This window comes from Vidua chalybeata, chromosome 4 (assembly GCF_026979565.1).
Source record: "Vidua chalybeata isolate OUT-0048 chromosome 4, bVidCha1 merged haplotype, whole genome shotgun sequence".
Lineage (NCBI taxonomy): Eukaryota > Metazoa > Chordata > Aves > Passeriformes > Viduidae > Vidua > Vidua chalybeata.
Window position 1 is genome coordinate 15753136 of NC_071533.1, and position 19313 is coordinate 15772448.

Here is a 19313-nt window from a genome sequence, read left to right on the forward strand (position 1 = left end):
TTTACTTTTCGAATAACAACATAATTAGGGCAAAAATCACCAAAAAAAGGTGTCCCTACTAGGGCATTTACCTTCTCTCAGATGCATTCCATATAGCCTGTGGCAGACATCACCGATGACCAGATAAACATCACTTTTAAAACTCCCCCAAATACAGTCACTCTCCAGATGTGCACATATATGACAGATGAAGAAACAAGCTGTAAACAACAGGCAGTTTCCACTGGGACTATGGCAATCCCCTGCTAAATATGACCAAAGCCAGGGAGTTCCTCAGCCTGTCAAAATCTTCAAAATCTAAAGAACAGTTCCTGTCTACAATAGCACAGAGGAAACCACTTAGCAACTGCAAAACTTCAAGGACAACAAACCCACAAAATATTAAGAAATATATTTAAACATGAGCTTTGATTAACATGTTTAATAATCTGCTACTTTACAGGACAGTTATCTAAAAGCTGGGCTTCAAGAGAAACATTCAGCCTTAAACAGGTCCACACCTAAGACCCTGAGACATCAAAAGCCGGGTTTGTTTAGCCTACCAAAAACTTCACAAGAAGCTCAGAGTTGTGGTTTTGCTAAAAACGGACTTTGTACATAGGGAAGGGGGTCACTGTCTTTCCACAGTGCACTGGATCAGCAACAGCCATTCTCAAATGTGTGCAACACCCGCAGGCAAAGGCATCACTCAGTTCCATCAGTGTTCCCTGTTTCTGGGATTGCACACTCACATCTCCTCCCTCCATCGAGGTCTCTGGGACTGCTCTGCAGTGACACTGCTCTTCCCTCCCACAGAACAAGGTGTTACAGACACACATTGGGGGAAAATCCCCACTCAAGGAGTAACCCAGACCTGTGCACAACTTCTGGGCTGCACATAAATTCACAACTTGGTGCTTTCCAGGAAGGACAACACACAGCTGCAAAGAATTATCACTCTCCCCTCTCCTGACATGACACGTGAGTGCATATATACCACAAATTAAAAATTAACCTTTTCCTATTCCCAGGAATAATTTGGGAAATTGAAACCAAATAAGAAAAAATAGAATTCTATTTATTTCATTTGCTCCTTCATTTCAGAGAAGTTAAAATAAGTGTCAATACAGACACAGCAATTTTTCTTCCATAGGACAGCAAGTCTGCTGTAGCCATGCAATTCAGAACTGCATTTCATGCCTGCTCCATCATATTAATGCAAGTCAGTCCAAACCCAAACCTCCAAAGACAAAGGAGGAATCCACGTTTTGGAGAAAATGAAGTCAAAAAAGAAGTCTCCACGTTGCAAGGTTCCTAAGCGGAGAGCAAGGGGGTCATTTCCATCCTACCCATGGTATGAAGGGCTGGTGCTTTCTGCTCTGAGTTCAGTGCTGCCCATGCAGGACATGGCCAGGTGAGGGGCTGTGCCAGACTGCAACTCCGACTGTCTGGAATGGCGTGCACCAAAAACAATTGTAACAGTCATCTAGCTTGAGTCCCCAGAGGAATTCACTGTAGGAAAAACAAGACTACAGGAAAGATTCCCAGACAAGGTGTAAGCAGGGGAAGCAGCCGTCACCTCCTCAGCGGGTGGGGAAGCCCCCTCGATGGGTCCCTCCACGGCCCCCTCTGAAGCCGCCCCGCTCACTGCGGAAGTTGGTTCTGTTCCTCTCCCTGCCCCTTTCTCCTCGTCCTGCTGAAGTACCTCCTCTTCCTCCTCCCCTGGGAGCACCTCCACCCCGGTCAGACTTGGACTTGGGTGGCGGGGACTTGGGCCGCAACCTCTCGATCTCCTCAGTGCAGCCAGTCAGGTGGGAATTGGGAGCCGTGAAATACGAAGAATACGTTTCCACGTTGAAGTTGCTGTTTGTGAGAGTGGGTCCCACTGTCAGCCAACCTCGGGAACAAAACCACAGTCAGCAGAAACAACAACAAACTTCAGGCTTCAAGGCCACAGTTAAATTTCTTCCAGTAAATGAACACTCAAGTGACAGGGAGAAACACTCACCTACACATGAGCAGCACTGAACAGAATGAAAAGTTACCTCTAGAGTTGCTACAAAGTTAAGATTACAGTTGGGTATTTCTAAGGGCTTGTTTTTCTTTTTAAATTTTTTATTACAAATGGCTGTGGCAACATTCACACTGTGCTTTCACAGACCCCTACTCCTTCTTCTTACACCACAACACTTCTTACACTACTTGTCCTTACACCACAACAGTGTTTTTAAAAAATATAGAAATTCAACCAGAATAACTTGATTCTGTAGACACTGACATACAAGAATCCACTGCAGCAGCACTGAAGGAATACCTGAACATGTGTCCTGATCCATGTATTTCTTGCATTTTGCATCATGCCAGATGCAGCACCCACTGTGAGATACTACGACTTCAGACACTGGCAAGAGCATTAAGCTCATAGGGGTTGAAAATCAGTTGGAAAAAGAAATCACTTTTCTGAGAAGTGTAAACATATGGGAGAAAAGGAATCTCAACTGGATTTCGTTATGCTCACTGATGAATTAAACACATGGATAGGCAAAAATATTAGTTAACAAAAACCTCTCTTCTGGAAAAATTATAGAACTGATAGTTCTCATAAACTTTCTGAACAACAGTTCTGTGACTGACAGATCTTACATCCACCAAAAATCTATCTCCTTCAGATCTGCTGTCTGACCCGTGACATACATCTGGAAACCTCTTTAGGACCCTGAAATGAATTTTACTGTTTGATCAAAAACAACATAGCAGTTACCTGGTCGAATTGTGCTGTCTCTCCCGAAGAGGTGAAGCCGCCGTCGCCCAAGGCAGAAATGCTCAATGATGTGAAAAATCTCCACAGGTTTCTCTATGTTGCCGATTTCAGGCTCCTCAGTGATGATGAGGTCAATGTCAACATTGGCATGGATGAAGTCCCCGTCGGTGCTGCGGCGCACGGTGCCCTTGATGCCCATGAGGCAGTGCTCCTGCAGACACACAGAGCTGTCACGTGGCACACCTACTGCTGTGCCAGGTAAACAGAAGGGACAGCAAGGGCAGTTCTAAGCACATCCCACTCCTACAGGAGAGAAAAGTCCTAAACATGAACTAGAGCAGAAAAGCTGGAGCTACCAAAGGAGACAGTTGAGAACAAAGCAGAGCAGTACTTTAAGCTAAAGCTTGATAAACTACACTATGTGGTGGTAAAACTCAAATCAAGGCTAAAGTCAGCTACGTGGACTTCTTCAATTACAGAACTTTAGGCTGGAAAGGCTGAGACGTCTCCACAAGGCAAAAGAGAAAAATGTGTGATGGCAAGAGCAAGAAATGGTTATTAATTATGATTAATACCTGTCTTAGCTTTCTGATCCTAGCTTTATTAATATAATAATTTTTAAAGTTTTCAGCCATGAAACAGAAAGTGGAAATAAGATGTACTTTTTCACACTGTACCTATGTTAGTAAAAATGACCCTCAGAATTCCCCTCAGATTCCTTTCTAGAAGATATTACTGCATAAAACCCCACAACTTCTGTCACACTCTCAGGCAGCTCATCAACATTAGAATTGTTCTTGAGCTGTAACATGCATTGTTTTCCTTCCTTCTACAACACTGCAGGCCCATTTAAGTGAGTGATATGTGGCACCCATGAATGAGGATTGTTCCAGGATGAAAAGAGGCTCCTACATACTCATTTCAGAGCTCTGTTTCTGGGAATATCAATCTTGGATGAGCAATGTTCCCCAGGGTCAAATGCTCTGACTCACTAAGCGCCCCCAGATGGCTCAGGAAACAGTGACAGACAAGAGCACATAATCATTCCCGAAATTTGGAAAGGGTTTGTAGAGTTAGTAGGTAAACATGAAAGGTATAACATCAAACCTGTCAAATCTATGCAGATGGTACTGCACTCATGCAGCACGGGTTTGGAGCTACAATTTACCTAAGTGAAAGGCAAAACATTGCTAAGCAAATCACCCACCAAACCAAGCCTCCTCAGTCTAGTCCTTAGGAGAACTATCCCAAACATTTTACTTCCATACCACATGGTATGTCATTCACAAATACTGGGATTCTCTGACAGGTGGCACAGCACCGAGCATCCATGGAGAGATGCCTCAGCCAAACAGAACAGAACACATATGCTGCTCTAAGCACTGGCAAACACAGCTTGCAGCAGTGTTTGTTTGTTCAGAGCAAACTCACTCCATTTTCAGTGCTTATCACAAACAGTGAGTTCAGCTCAACTCTCGATTGATAAACAAAGGAATTCCCCCATATCAGAAACTATTTTTCTCTGCTAAACAAAGATGCAAAGTCCCCTCAGATCCTCCTGTGTTAGTTTTAACCTTGCCCTCATGAGCAAACTGCACATATTTGCAATACTATATGCAAGAAACACACAATATTTATACTTATAAATATTTATAAGTAATACAACATGCTTTCAAACAAACTTCAGATTAATGTAAATGCAAGTCAAAGAAAGATTCCAGATATCCTAAAGGGAAGTTTATACTCCTAACAATGGCCAATTTGAGACAGACTTGAGGATGTTTAATGCCAGTGAATGATTAATGAATGACGAAGGACTCCTGAGGTTCACTGACAACTTGAAATGAATAAATTGCCAATCAGCTCTCTGTACTCAGTAAAACTTCCAGTTACACTCACATATACCCAAACCAATTATTTATGAGTCCCATTTACATTTCTCTAAGTTTCTGATCAAAAGACATTTGAGTCGCAAACCAGAACACTTTTCTTTCTCTGCACCTCCTTCAATACGCATCCTCCACAAAGCATCTTAAAAAAAAAATTTGGTTTAAACCAAGCTGACCCATTCTGTCACTTGTGCTATACAATCACCTCCAGGAAGGCAGAAGATGCTCTAGTTCCCCCAGACCTCTCTCTGGTCCAAGCTCTGGGCGCACACCTCGTGTGCATTTAGAACCAACAGCCAATCTTCTATACTTATTTTTATTAATAGATTCAGTTAAAATCTACAGATTTAAAAGACTTCTTTTGACATTGACTTTAGTCAAATTCTATTGCTAAGTTTAGTTAGCAATAGAAGTTCCATACATTTTTGTTCCATAAGTTCCACATTTTTAGTTCCATAAGATGTACTTTGCAGAACAGAACTTGCAAGTCTTCCTGTTGGCTTTCTCACAAGCCAGTCACCAACACTGGCTGCTGTCATCAGCACAGAGACACAGAATGGAAACAGAGGAAAAATGGAGCTAATCCTTTACCTTGGTTCTTTGGAAGACAGCCTTGGGGTCTAGAGTCTTGGTCTTGCCAGGGTTGTTCTTATTTGTTTTAATCCAGCAAATGTCCTCACATCTTCTGTAACCCCATTTGCGCAGACACTAAATGTTATAAACAAGTAAAACAGTTCACATAGACAAAAACATCAAGTGACCTGAACATTCACTTAGGCCCTTGACTTTTCTTATTCAAGGACTGTCCAGCTACTATAAACCTGTCTATGACCAAATCCAACCTATCTGGCCAACTTCAGACCGAAAAACAGCCAAAGCAAACAGATCAGTAATCACAGGCTGCCCTTAAACAGTTGTCTGTGAATTGTTTTGATGGAAAGCACTGCTTGAACTAAATAAAGAATGTTTCAGCACAACAGGAGCCAATTGGGAATTCTTAGTGCAGCATCCCCAACACAAGCAGCATTTCCCTGTCATGCAGAAAAATGACAATTGTATCTCAATTTATGAAATGGTAGGACCTTTCTCCTAGCATGAACATTTCTGGCAGAAAACTACTGAGACTTCTGTTAAAAAAGCTGTAACTTGCCAACCTGCTCCTCTGTCAACACACATACATCAAAACCACGACCCCAAGGAATTATGCTTCCTCACATAGTCAATGACTCAGCTGGACATTCACTGTATCTAAACAGTTAATGCTATTTAAAATCACATATCCTTTAACACAGTAACAAAACATCCCTCAGTAGTTAGGGCTGAGAATTCTATACAGAGAAAAGTCAAAGATAAAAATAAACTCTTAAGCCTGTCCCTGATAAATTGAATTAAAACAGCATCTTACCACTCGGCCGAGATCCAGACCCTCGCCTGAGCCGCACCACAGAAACACAAATGACCTTGGGGCTGCAATTTCTTCAATTTCCAATTTCATGATCTAGTAATAATAAGTGCAATAAAAGCATTTCTGAATTAAATACAAATCACCAGTTGCATCAGGAAGAATACTAAGTCTTGACGCATTGTCACAGAAACCATCAGGAAGCACAGCTGGGGACCCAAGGGAAGCAGGGAACTAATTTCTTGTTTTGTTTTGCTTGTGTGCATGCTTTTGCTTTCCCCATTAAACTGTCTTTGTCTCAAGGTTTGAGTTTTCCAGCTTTTACCCTTCCAATTCTCTCCCTGATCCCACTGGTGGGGGAGTGAACAAGTGGCTGCCTGAGGCTGGGCTGCTGGCTGGCATGACCATCACAAACAGAAATTCTACCTGTGTAAGACATTCTAGACTTAAAAGACCAATACAATCCACATTATCTTCTCAAATCTCTGCTTCATTTTATCATTCCACTGGCAGCAAAATTAATTAATACAGAAGCAACAGTACTCTGTTTCTTTTCCTCTCTGTAAGTACTTATATGAAAATCTCAGCTTAATTCCTATCGCTAAATAGGAAAGACCTTCTCGCCATTTTCACTTTCAGAAAAAGCAGCCAGAATTTATGAGAACAGAGATTTAACAATGGCAAATGAGTAACATTCAACATGAAATAACTTTGGAATGCAAAACATATGTTAGTCATCACAAGTTGAAAGGATTAATCTCTAACTTGCTAACACATCAAATCAAGCTCTATTCAATGCTATTCTGAGGAAAAATAATGCAGTAGGAGCCATTCTAAGAAGCTGTAACTCCACACTAGGAGGATGAGTCCTGCCTCCCACACTCCAGTTTTTCTGTTAGGATGGAATGTTTTTTCCCTGGGCACCACTGCCAGGCATCATTTTTTAATAAATACAAGAGAAAGACTTCCACAAGTGAGGTTTATCTATTTTGTGAAGTGTCTAGGGATTGGTTTGACCATCAAAATTTCCTACCCAATCAATACTTGGAGAATGGAGGAATGTCACTAAAGCAAACTAACCTGCACTTTTTATGAGAAGATCAGCATGTTAAAAAGCATGCCTTAATAATCTCAAGAATTTCAAGAAACAAGGGAATCTTTTCAATGGACATTCAGTATTTCAACAGCCAAAAATCAAACTGAGATCTCAGTGAAGGTAAGGGCAGAGAGAAAACCCACTATTACTAGGTTCAAGTTTTCAGCCAGGCTCAGAGAGAACAAAAAGTTGTATTTACTAAATTAAACCCTCAGACTATTTGCTTAAACAAATGTATGAAACATTCTTCACAGCAAAACGGGTACTTACGTCATCCCAGGTCCAGCATTTTTCATTGGCAGTAATGCCAGTCTCTCGGTAATATTCTTCCAATGGTGGCTCCAGGAGAATCACATCAAATTTGGACTTCAGTTCCCTAATATCGAAGGCTTCCAAGTCTGCTTGCAAATACCTGTTTAAACAGAAGATGCCAGAGGTGCAACAGTGGCCTGAGAACTACACTCCACACAGCACTTCTGTGCAGCCAGTTAAGAGCAGGGTCTCCCGGGTTGTACATCTCAAATGCTCTAAATCCAGAGGAGATCCATTACACATCCTCACTTAATTGAGGCTGGATGCTATTGCACTGTGGTTTTTAAGTAGTCTTAATAAACAGTTTTTAGGCTTCTAACTTAGCAAGTAGGAAACAGATACCCATGCAGACTGTACAACAATACCTAGTGCATACTCACTGCATTTTCTGTACAGCCGTGGACTATAATAGATAATAGGAGGAAACATAAACATTTAAGAAGCAAACACTCATTGCCTGGCTAACTGGGAAAGTGGCATATTTTTAGAAGTATTCCAAAGATTCTAAATACTGGAAACATTGTTACTTTTTATATAGTATACATGTATTTCTCTATTCTTGTCCCAAGCAAAATCCCCCCCGCCTTGATTCTATTAAATACATGCTCACACACACTCTTATGACTCTCCTTCACACCTGCACACCATTCACTGCTCTATCACTATCAAATAGACCACCACCTTCCCCTCCCCAAAAAGTGTGTGGAAAAGATTACATGTGTACTTGGTGTTGTCAGAAGGCAGCATTTGATTACTGGTTTTCCCCGTTTTGTACTTTAAGACCAAAACGTGCCTAGCTTAAAGAGCAGGTTGAAGTTCTGCAGTTTGCACTCAGTTGTTCAGACAACTATTTCATAGGGTTTTATGTGACTATCATTAAATAAGGTGGATTTTTGTGGTACAGATTGAGACTACTGCACATGACAAGCCTACAATTAAGTTCAGAGAGGTCTGAATCCCTGGAGTAACATGCTGCACACTGAGGCTGTGTCTGACATTAAGCAAAAACAAGGACAAATGACTTTCAGTCAGCCTAAACATTTTTGTTTTAAACTCCAAAATAACATGTTATTGATGTGGACACTGAGATAAGAGCTGAACACAATACAAAAACCAGCTGCTACAAGAAAAGCTAAGGTTATATTAAGAGGCAATTTTTTTAAAGCTCTTCTTGTTATCATAAACCACATGATAACGTGAGATTCACCACCACATAATATTCTCTTAGTTCCCAAATTAAAGCCTGCAGCTAAATCAGTTGACAATTTGGTCTTAAAAAATCAAAGCTTTAGAGACTATAAATAATCACACACTGGAAAGAAAATCTGGTTTATACACTGTATTAAACATCTAGATTAAACTAACAAAACCAGAGTGATCTTATTCTTCTATGTTTCAATTGATTCATTTGTATATACAAACAGAAAGAGAAAATGTAAATTCCAAGCAGGTGCTGAAGATAGAGATTTGCAAAGCAGACAGCTAACTTCAAACAGGTCTGGAGAAGAAAGGTATTTTCCACGAGAACACTTACATGGGAGGAGTGTTAGATTTAGATATCAGCTCATCCTTCAATCTGATGAGCTCTCTAAGTTTTGGATATTCTTCAAACCTATCTGCTAAGCCTAAGAAGAAGAAAACATGAAGTTAACAACTACTTAACGGAGTAAATCTCTATCAATTAAGCATTGTCCAGTATTCTGAATAGGTCCAAATATTAATACTTAGCCTCATTTTAATTTCCATTAGAACAAAGCAAACCTTTTAAAGCAGTTTCTCCGTTCAGTACTTGACAAAAGCCTCCTGCCCTCACCCAGCTAATCAGGGCTGTTAATGATTCAGGGCCTATGCTCTGATCTTCTCTAGAGCACTACAGTGGATCAGGAATTCACAACTCCCGTTACCAGAAGGAAACAACCTTTCATTTAAACTGAAAGTGCCAGGATGATGAAAGAAGTTATTTTGGCTTTCCCCCATCCATAAATTTCTATCAAGATCTAATTAACATTAATTCACAGCACAGTCTGTGTAATCTTTGACAGTTGTTTCCAAAGAGGCACCTGGGGTGTGGCTGGTTCCCTGAGGCAACCCTCACACTGGGATTTGGTGCTGTGGTGGCAGTCATGAAGATCCGAACACAGTTCCTACATTTAGCTTTATGATGTCAATTTTCCAACCTTTCATGTGCACAGAATGCAAAGGAGAGAGCCCTCATTAGATCTTTTGCAGCAAATGTTGTAAAAAGGAAAATATACTTTGAAGTATATTTCATTCTCCCTTAGAGACAATGGGTTTGCTACTGCCAGCAGCAGGTTCAGCATATACCAACAAAGTGCCATTCCTGCTTCCCAAGCAGTATGACTTCAACGTAAGTAGGAGTTATTCAAAAGGCTTCATGTTCATTTAAAAGTACAACTTGGAATGGTATTAATAAATTGGTGGAAAAAACCGCGCCCAAACCCACAAACCCTTCATCTCTCTCCTTATTTTAATTCAAACTTCTTAAGTTCCAATCCTAGGAATGGAATGATAAAAACAAAATTCTCAGTACCTAACCTTTACTATCTCTTGCTACTTGTGCATAAAACATCCAAAAGTTATTTCATCCTTTTCCTTACATATATAACAGCTTAAAGCTACTGCTGTGTTCTCCCGATTTCCACCACTGTGCTGCTTCCAGCTATTGTGAGTCCAATACCCCTGGGCAACAGCAGCTAAGCAATAGACGCAAAAGAATTTTCAGTCAAAAACCCTCGAACTAACCAAACGCAGACCCACAGGTCTCTCCCTCTTTTCCAACAGCAACATCAAAAAGATACAGCTGGGTGTTCTCTTAGAACCACTTGTTTTCCTTTGGGCCACGTTCATTCACATATAGCACCTCAGCAGAAATGTGATCATAGTGTAGAAAACATGTGCTCACCAGTGTGCAGCGGGACACAGCTCAGCCCTGTTAAAGGCTCTGGTCCAGCTGCTGCTGCGGCTGGGTTCATCTCCACACCAACACCTGCCTGTCTCTCCTGTCCCTTCCCCACCCATTAAACAGCACATAAGTCATGGCACACAACAGGGGCTGCTGTTTCTCTGTACTCATTTCCAAGAAGAGTGTAGAACTGCCTCAAGTACATAACTGTGAAGGCCAAGGGCTTTTGAGATAAAGATCCAAATGAGTCAAAACAGCCCCTTTTTCTTTAAAAACATCCAAATGTGTTTCATAGAATCATTCACAAAATATAGAAAAGAATAAACTAAAAGCCTCTGGAGGCAAACCAAACCTCTTTGGGCTGCCATCTAAAAACAAACCCCCTTGCCTTGGCAATCTTACACTTGATAAAATACAGAGAATTGATGCATAAAACTGCAGAGGGAGATGTTCTGCTCCTTTTAAAAACCAAATGCCAGGCACCTATTCTGGGAAACAGGACCAAACTGTGTCTTAGTTTTAGCAAGTTTAAATTCAGGCCCAGTGTAGCATCATTTCAGTTGTAAGTTATGTCTGGATACATGTAAACTTGAAAAGCAACATCCTCTAAACCTGGGCATTCTAACGAGCTGTCAGCAGTTACCCAATTTAGTTGAGACACATTATCCATATTGCTTCCTGACTTAAATGTCAATATTTCCCATACTTTACATGCTTAAGAGGCAATACAGCCCAGTACACAGGTGAACTGCAAACTTCCAGAGGTTTCAAGATCTCCTCATTAAACTCATCTACTTTCTGAAATCAAAATAGCTTAGGTTGGAAAAAAAAAATCTTCCTGGTGAAATACTTTCAAGCAAAACCAAGGGTAAGAGCAGCCTTGATAATAATGACCTCCTAAGTAACTGAAAATAAAACCATTCAGGTAGATGCCTATAATGATATGTATGCACACTGAGACAAAAACTAGGAAGAGTTTGTGTATCTACAGTTCCCAGAAACTGTAAGGAATTACAAAAGGGGAAGAAAAGAAGTGCTATTGAATCAAACGATTCATCTTCAAACAGTAACTGGCTGTGACATACCAACGTCTCTGATGAAGTTCTGGGGTCTGTGTCCTGTATCCACAAAGTGCTGGCAGTAATCATTGTGTGGATTTAAGCTCTGAGTGCCCTGAAGAACAAGAAGAAGTTCAGTGAGAGCAACAGGAGATAACTGGACATACACAGACACATTGTATCTGTTAGTCTGATAAATGAGAAAGGAGCAGATTATCTTTTCACCATGCCTTCATAAATTTCACTGGTCAAGACCATCCTTTTAGTTCCAAACCCACCATTTCTGCAGCCCATTGCAATGTGCCTCAGAATAATGCAAACACAGTTACAGTCAGATCTGTCACAGGCAACTTCTGTACCTGTGAGTTCCAAGCCACCACTTCAGCCTTTAAAGCTATATTTCAGATCCTATCAGTTGCAGAAACAGTTTAAGACAACTAGGCCAGCTTTGACTACAATTCCAATTGCAAAAGCAGCTCACCTTAAGAAAGGTACTGGAATCTTTGTAAATCTCTTCTTCATAGGGCAGGTTTTCTTCATCTTGCTGCAGCTCTACTTCATCCTTGGAAATAAAGCAGGTATTACAAGTGTGCATACAAGATCAAGCTGTTTCTGTCCTTTTCTTAAGAAGCAGATCATAAGGAGAAGTGGACTGTCTACAAACAGCAGATCCAGCTCCACTGTTTGAGTGGGAAAAAAAAATTACCTGTTCCCCAAAAAGTCTGCACCTCTCTCACTAACAAGGAGAGTGTTACTGGGAAAGGCCTCTGAAAGAAGAAAAAAGTAAGAACCCCTTCACTTCCAGCCCCTGACAGTGCTTTACAAGGTGTAGAACATTTTTGTCCCACAAAACTTTTAACTTTTTTGGACTGAATCTGCAGCAGAACTTCTGAGCATTTATATCCACACAGTCATCTCTTATTTTCCAGCCTTAGCAAAGTCCACACTTTGAAGAAACAGCTCATGGTACAAGTCAGTATTTCATCTGGACTGTTCTTAAATGTAACTTTAACATTTCTCTCCTATAGCCCCAGAATTTACATTATAACTAGAGAGCCACCAACTGTTCATTCAACAGATTTCTGGGATTCAGTGATCTGTTACACCGAAGTACTCTGAACATCCAACACAGAACTCAGAGAGAACAGAAGGAGAGACTCACTTCACAACACTTTCTGCCTTCCCACTAATCCTGGATCAACCCAGTATATAGATTTATAGAACGCAGAAGTACAACTGAAGAACTGCCATATTATTACAGCTGTATTTACCCTATGCTACATAAGCTGTCTGAATGCAGAATAAAAAATCAAGTGCTGTCCCTCCCAATTTTGATCCCTCTAAATGTCGATATCTTCAAGTAAACTTCTGTTATTTCCACAGTGGAGCTTTAGACTGACTTCTGAAATGCCTGATGCGATAAATAGGTCACAACTTCCCCTTCCCTATTCAGGTGATGAACTTAGAGATATACAGTCTTTTTGCTTGTCTGTTTAACCAGATCAAAAAAAAGATTGCAATCAGAAACAGCAAGAGCGTTTGTAAGGAAAAGAAATGTACAGACAAGCAGTAGCAAGTGTTATTCAGGCCAAAAAAATAAAGCTGAAAGCTTGAGTTTTACTAAAAAATGCTTATGCCATCATAAGTTACACCCATTTCCCTCTTTCATCTTTCTCTTTTGATGACAAGTACCAGTTAGATACCCGAATGATCCCAGTTCTCTTTTTGCCTTCATAAGTAATTTAAAAAGAGTCTTGTGGCCACAAACAAAAGCCCACACCACCAGCTTTCAAAGGGAAAGGACACAATCACAGCAGAGACAGAATGACACCATCAGTAAAACAAGATACTAGGTTCTTGTACATTAATAATTTGTGTTTTCCAAAGCATCTGCTATAGAGCTGCTGCATTAGGGAAACAGAAACGCCCCACAATATTCCAACATAGCTTGTTTCAAATGACTGGAGATACGTAGAATTCAAGATTCAACCAAGTAAGCTTTCTTCAGCCTCCACAACAATGGCACGGAAGCATCCCGAGCCTGCAGGCCGCTGCTTGTACAAATGAAGTAGAACAGGGTAATCTCAAATTAGACAGACAGCAAAACAGAACCACAAGCAGTTTTGTACTCCACACTCATACAGGTTCAAACAGATACTCATACAGGTTCAAAGAATGGAGTCAAATCACCTGGGGAAGGCAACAGGTGGAACAGCATTCAGAGCTCCCAGAGGGTGGTGAAAAGCCACACAGTGGCAGCAGAGACTCTAATCCCATTATATCTCACTTCCAAATACAGACCATGGAGCTCAACTAACCCTGGGACAACTGTTACAATTCCACAAGAAAAGAGTATTTTAGGAGCTCTCCAAAACACAACTGAACTTTCCGACTTTAAAATATCCATTATTCATTGTTCCAATAGAGCATCTCTTCCCTATCACACACCTCCCAAGGCTGGCAAGGCAGAGCCAGGCTCCAAGACTGGAGTCAAGCTGCCAGACTGGAGTCAGTGCTGCCCTTTGTTCTCACATCAGCCTGAGCCTTATGAAGAATCACCACTATAAATTCACATTTATTCTACAGAAAAAACAAAAATAGACACATACAAATTTAAAGAAAAAACACCAAAATTAAAACACATTGCTTTTTTTCTTGTTTTGCATCAGATGTTCCTACATGGCTGAGAAAATTAAAATACTCCACCTTTTATTTTAGAAATTGCTCTCACACAGGTTTGAGGGTACATTCACTTCCACCAAATCTGAAGCCAGGGCACAAAAATTTTAAATCATTTCAGAAGAATTATCTGATCCCATAATACAGAACCCAACACTGCAAGTCAAGGGTACAGACACAAGTCCCTTCACATCAGCAATACCTCTGATTTTCTGAACAAAACTGGCAAACTTGCAAAACTCGTCCACAACACTTCTACTTAAGTCTATTACTGGTTTTGTCTAAGTTGCATTAAACACAATACAACAGGGCTTGACACCTTAACGATCCAGATTTTTGTACGAGTTCATATTACAAGACTAAATTTAAGCAGGCTCAGAGAGATCAGGAAAATGCAGGTGGAATTTTACTGTTCTTATCTCCTCGCCAACAGAGAATTAGCAATGCCTGCAGAAAACAGCTGATGACTCCGCAATAGATGTTCTACTCTGGGGTTTCAGGTTTCTTAAGTCTGTTCATCTACTCGACTGAATTTAGTCTGAGCTACTGTTACTAAAATATTCTTCCATTTCAACAATATAGATGTCTGGCCACTTGCAAGTGGTCACAGCCCACCTCAGAGTAAGTCTTCTCCACAATGATTAAGAAAATCTTAATGATAAGATTCATGTACTTTGCCAACCCGAGTAACATACCCACCTATACTTTATAGGTAATTAACATTTAGTTCTTTAACTATGTACTTGGTGAAGAAGTAAAATTAATTGATATTAACTGATCACTACTGCAAGAATAAAAACACTGCTTCACAAACAGCCTTCTTACTCATGGTGACCATTTCTTTACTAAACAGACTATATACAGACTAACACTTATCATGTTAAAAATAATGTCTGTCCCTTCACAGAGAGACTTTCAAATCAACCATCAAAAACCATCCTATCATACATTAACTTTTTGGTTTAGTAAGATAAAAGGTAGACATTATTACAGGAAGATTTACAAACCTGAACACAAATGTAACATGATGAAGGCTTTGTATTTAAAAAATTACTATTTCAGGCATCCAAGAGAATAGCAGACACTGAACTATTTCATAAATACACTGACATTGATTCAATTTAACCACAGAAACAAGGTTATTAGGACATGGAAAAAAGGAGGAGTACATACACTGCAACCAGATCCCAAACCAAATCATAAAGACAGCTGTATCATAATCATGCCTTTGTTTAAGCTCTATCTCTTATCTTGGCCAAAACATCACATGAGGAGAAAGCTGTCACATAGCTTTGGGATGAGCATTTGAAAAGTGAAGGGCATGAGAGTATGACACTTCAATGTAGGCATGGAGGCATTTTGATTTGTTTTTTTTTAACCTAACTCTTCCTGGACATTTTTGACACTTAAAAGAACATCCCAAACCAAGCCTCTTACTTCCAATTCCCTTAGGATCCATTGTTTCTTCCACTCATCCAGAACTGCATTCCTTGGCACTGCACAGATAGGCCAGAAGACACTCTCAGCCTCCCTTGTCTCATCCCATGGCCTGTGCCTGCTGCTAACCGCAGGCTTTCCTTTTGACACAATGAAATTCTGGTCGAGATTCTTTCTGTGTTTTCCCAAGCACTTACATGTAATTTTACCACTTCCTCCCATAGCCAGCCATGGCTCAGTGCTGTTCCCTGTGGGCACTTACTCCTAAGCCTGCCTCCTCCTAGGAGCAGCACTAATTAAGCCTCCTTAACAACACATTGGAGTTTGGTGAGTGTACAGTTCAATGCACCTAGGTCACACCTGAGGTGAACCACATAGAATCTATGTCCTCTCTCTTACACTTCTGCAGTGGAAGGCATCAAGGGGAGATGCCACTGTGGAATATACATATTAAAGGATGTATACGCATCACATTTATTTTAATATGCACACAAAATTTCTAAGTACCTCAGGGACACAACACCAGAGAAAAGTAACTTTTTCCTTTTTTTCTTACCTTATATTCTTCAATCTCTTCCTCATCAGCTTCTCCCTCATCTGGATATTTACGTTTTGCATTTGGTGCAGAAGTATCATAAGCAGTCCTATGAAGAGCCAAAAATCCTCATAAGAAAGTTTATATCTCCAAAGAAAAGTGTTCAGGAATCTTTGATAATATATCTTGTCTGCATGTTACGAATTTGAAACTACTTCAAAACATCATACATGAAAAGCTATTCCTCTCTCAGTATATTTGAGTTCAGCACAACTTATTAAGAATAGAACTCTTGAAAAGAGTAATTCCCTTGCCTTTCTCATTTTTCTGCTCTCAAAAGTACAGCTTATTTTAACCAATGCAGTATATCTACAGAATTAAGCTCACTCCCTTCCATTTCTCATTTTTCTGTTCTAAAAGGTACAGCCTTTTTACCCCAAAGAAGTTTGTCTACAAAATTAAGCCTGTTCACACACATGTAAGAATTTATAAGCAGTAGATGCTCTGTCCTAGACATATCTGTAGTTTCATGAGAACTTTCGAACTGAACTGTCCGGAACTGTGCTTAGCAAAAGCATGAAGGCTCTGGGACCCAAGCAGATGGTCCATTCTAAATTCAGATCTAGGTTTTCTTACACAGTAGCTTTTTCACACCAGAAGCAAAAGTTAGCCTGTATTTCCAATGTCCTCTTACAAGGGAATAACTAGACCCTACTTGCCTTAGTCGCGGCTCTGATTTGACTGATTACTGAATTTCCTTTCACCGAGTGCAATCCCATCGCACTTCCCGGGCCTGTACTCCTATCGAGCCCCCAGTTTTGCACAGCCACCGCCGTCCGATACCGACCTGCAGGTCTCCCTGGTTTCCGCGATCTCCCGCTGTTCATCCTTGCTGTTGAGCACGGCGCCGATGCTGTCCGCGTTTTCGGCCCCCAGCTGCACAGCGGGAAACACAAAGTCACGCCGCGGCCAGCCCAGACCCTGCCCACACATAGCCCGCGGGCCGCCCGAGGCCCGAGGCCCCGCAGCGCCGCGGTGTCTCGGCTGTTCCCGGCCGTACCTGCTGAGCGAGGAGCTGGCGGCGGAGCTTCTGCCGCTCGCGGATCTCCTGCAGGCGGCTGTTCATGGCCCACACCGGCCCCGCGCTACCGCGCTCCCGCCGCCGCCGCCGTCACTTCCCGCCCGCGCGTCACTTCCGTGCCGAGCAATTCCCGCAGGGAGTGCCAACACACCGCCCGTTTCCGTGGGATGCGGGCGATGTTCAGGTGTAGATGTCAAGTTCACGTTCACTCAGCCGCTGCGGTGCACGGACCACGCCTGAGGCGACACCCGGCTCAGGCCGTGTCACAAGTGTGACCACTTAATCAACTGGTCGGTTTTTCTAAAGTCTATCCTTAATATCCAATTCCAATATCCAGCGTGGTTATTCGTAGGTTAACCTTCCTATCTTGCTTCATCTTCTGATCCTTTAGAAACTTTCGCTGTGAGAGAAGAGAATCTTTGAAGCGCTTTTCATCTGATTTTTGGTATCTTTCCCACCTCCTCCTATTTCTCCTCTCCTCTGTACTGTCTGTCTGGGAATGTATCTATTCCATATTTTATGCTGAGTTTCTGAGAACTATTCAGAATGCAGTGAAGAATGAAGATGGAAATAAAGGCCTGAAATAAACGTCAGTCCCTACTGTCACACAAAAGGAAACTTAACAAAATAATAAAGAAACATTACAAATTATCTCAGTTATAATTAATGCTGATGTTTGCTCTCCTGACACAGACCAATTCTTCCTGTAGTTGCCATACCCAGTGATGTGGGCAGCAAGAGCTGAAAAGTGACACTCATGTCCCTGCTACACACAGCATGCTGTTCTTCTGCTGGTTTCTGAGTGCCAGATAATGACACACTTTAGTGATACAAGATGTTATTCTCCTTTTTTTGAATGTGGTTGTCACGGTTTGACGCTGGTGCAATGCCAGTGTCCCCATGAAAATACACCTTCCCAAAATAAATGCTGTGAGATGTTATCAGGAACAGAGCAGAGCAGGCCCAAGCTTAGAAATAAAGGAAAAAGACTTTATTAAGCTACTTCTACTACAAAAGACACACACACTAAATCCAGGATGAAGACCCTCCAAAACACTCCTCCTCCCCCCACCCAATTTCCAACAAACCACAGTGAGACACCACCCGGGATTCCTGATCAAGTTGCCACCCTTCAGATAATCAATACTCAGTCCATCCAGGGAGAGAGGAGTCTCTCTTGCACCACAGACCCTAGGAAACACAACTGCCACCCTTCTGTGTTTCCATGTCACACATGGCAACTGCCTGGAGAAAATCTGCCAGTGTGACACTCTCCTTTCCATGTCACAGTGCTCTCACCACCATGCATGGACAGACGGCCTATAGGGCTCCTTTAAGGATGCTTTGCCATGGACCCAAAGAGACAACAGTTCAGCTTTTCATTTTGGGACCACAGTCCCCCCCCATTTTCTTCCTCCCCTGGGGCCGAGGGTCTCAAGAACAGAGATCATCTTCTTCCTGAGGACAGAAGGCATCACCACACCCTCTTCTTCCTGAAGACAGAGCGCATCACCACACCCTCCTCAGCTTTTCTCTGTTCACTCCATTCCTGTGCTGGTATAGTCGCTGAAGCAGGTCTCTTGGCTCACCATTGCATCCCCCTAAAAACGCAGTCTCTGTTGCAGGAGGAATTGGTTCAGTCTATGGCTAACAAGAAAAGTCCAGCCAAAAGCTACTCCATCATCTCCTCCCACCTAAAAATTTCTTCTTCTAACATCTCAGGTCCCAGACTGTCTCTCCTCTCTTTCAAATCGAGGAGGAGTAACATTTTGCAAAGCTTTCATTTAACCCAGGAAAGGGTTAAAAGTCTCGGACTCCCCGGACAGCTGAAATCTCCGCTCAGGACTACAACTTCCATGATGACTGGGCACTTCCTTCCCCCCCCCCCCCCCCCCCCCGCCTTCTCCTTCTCTTCTGCCGGCAAATTCCAAGTGCCTACTTCTACGAGGCCACATGGCTTCCCCTCCCCCACCTAGCCTGTGGCTGAGGCAGGGGAGAGTCTGCCCCGCCTACCAAAGAGAGCATTCCCCTGGGAGTTCTTGCTTTTAACCCCCTGTGTTCTCAGAGGCATGTCCATACCTTCAGTGGTCACTCCAGCTGCCAATATCCAAACCTGACCACTGACTGGTTTGACCCTAACTTACTGAAAAAATTCACTTCC

The 19313-nt window shown here is 41.8% G+C and overlaps 1 protein-coding gene across 3 annotated transcripts in view; it reads right to left on the reverse strand.

The window, feature by feature from the left end:
• METTL14 (methyltransferase 14, N6-adenosine-methyltransferase subunit) overlaps nucleotides 1–19313 on the reverse strand; it is a 68853-nt gene that overhangs the window by 258 nt on the left and 49282 nt on the right. For 2 of the 3 annotated variants that reach the window (XM_053941362.1, XM_053941361.1), the window contains exons 4-14: nucleotides 17132–17552; nucleotides 16919–17007; nucleotides 16093–16180; nucleotides 11902–11982; nucleotides 11448–11535; nucleotides 8974–9064; nucleotides 7398–7539; nucleotides 6035–6127; nucleotides 5221–5337; nucleotides 2741–2951; nucleotides 1037–1876 (exon numbers count right to left, since the gene is read on the reverse strand). In XM_053941362.1, coding sequence (XP_053797337.1) covers nucleotides 1563–1876; nucleotides 2741–2951; nucleotides 5221–5337; nucleotides 6035–6127; nucleotides 7398–7539; nucleotides 8974–9064; nucleotides 11448–11535; nucleotides 11902–11982; nucleotides 16093–16180; nucleotides 16919–17007; nucleotides 17132–17197 — 1380 coding nt within the window. In that variant the 5' untranslated portion in view covers nucleotides 17198–17552 and the 3' untranslated portion in view covers nucleotides 1037–1562. Of the gene's footprint in view, nucleotides 1–1036; nucleotides 1877–2740; nucleotides 2952–5220; nucleotides 5338–6034; nucleotides 6128–7397; nucleotides 7540–8973; nucleotides 9065–11447; nucleotides 11536–11901; nucleotides 11983–16092; nucleotides 16181–16918; nucleotides 17008–17131; nucleotides 17553–19313 lie in introns of those variants that run through there. The other variant, XM_053941363.1, reaches the window with a different exon arrangement.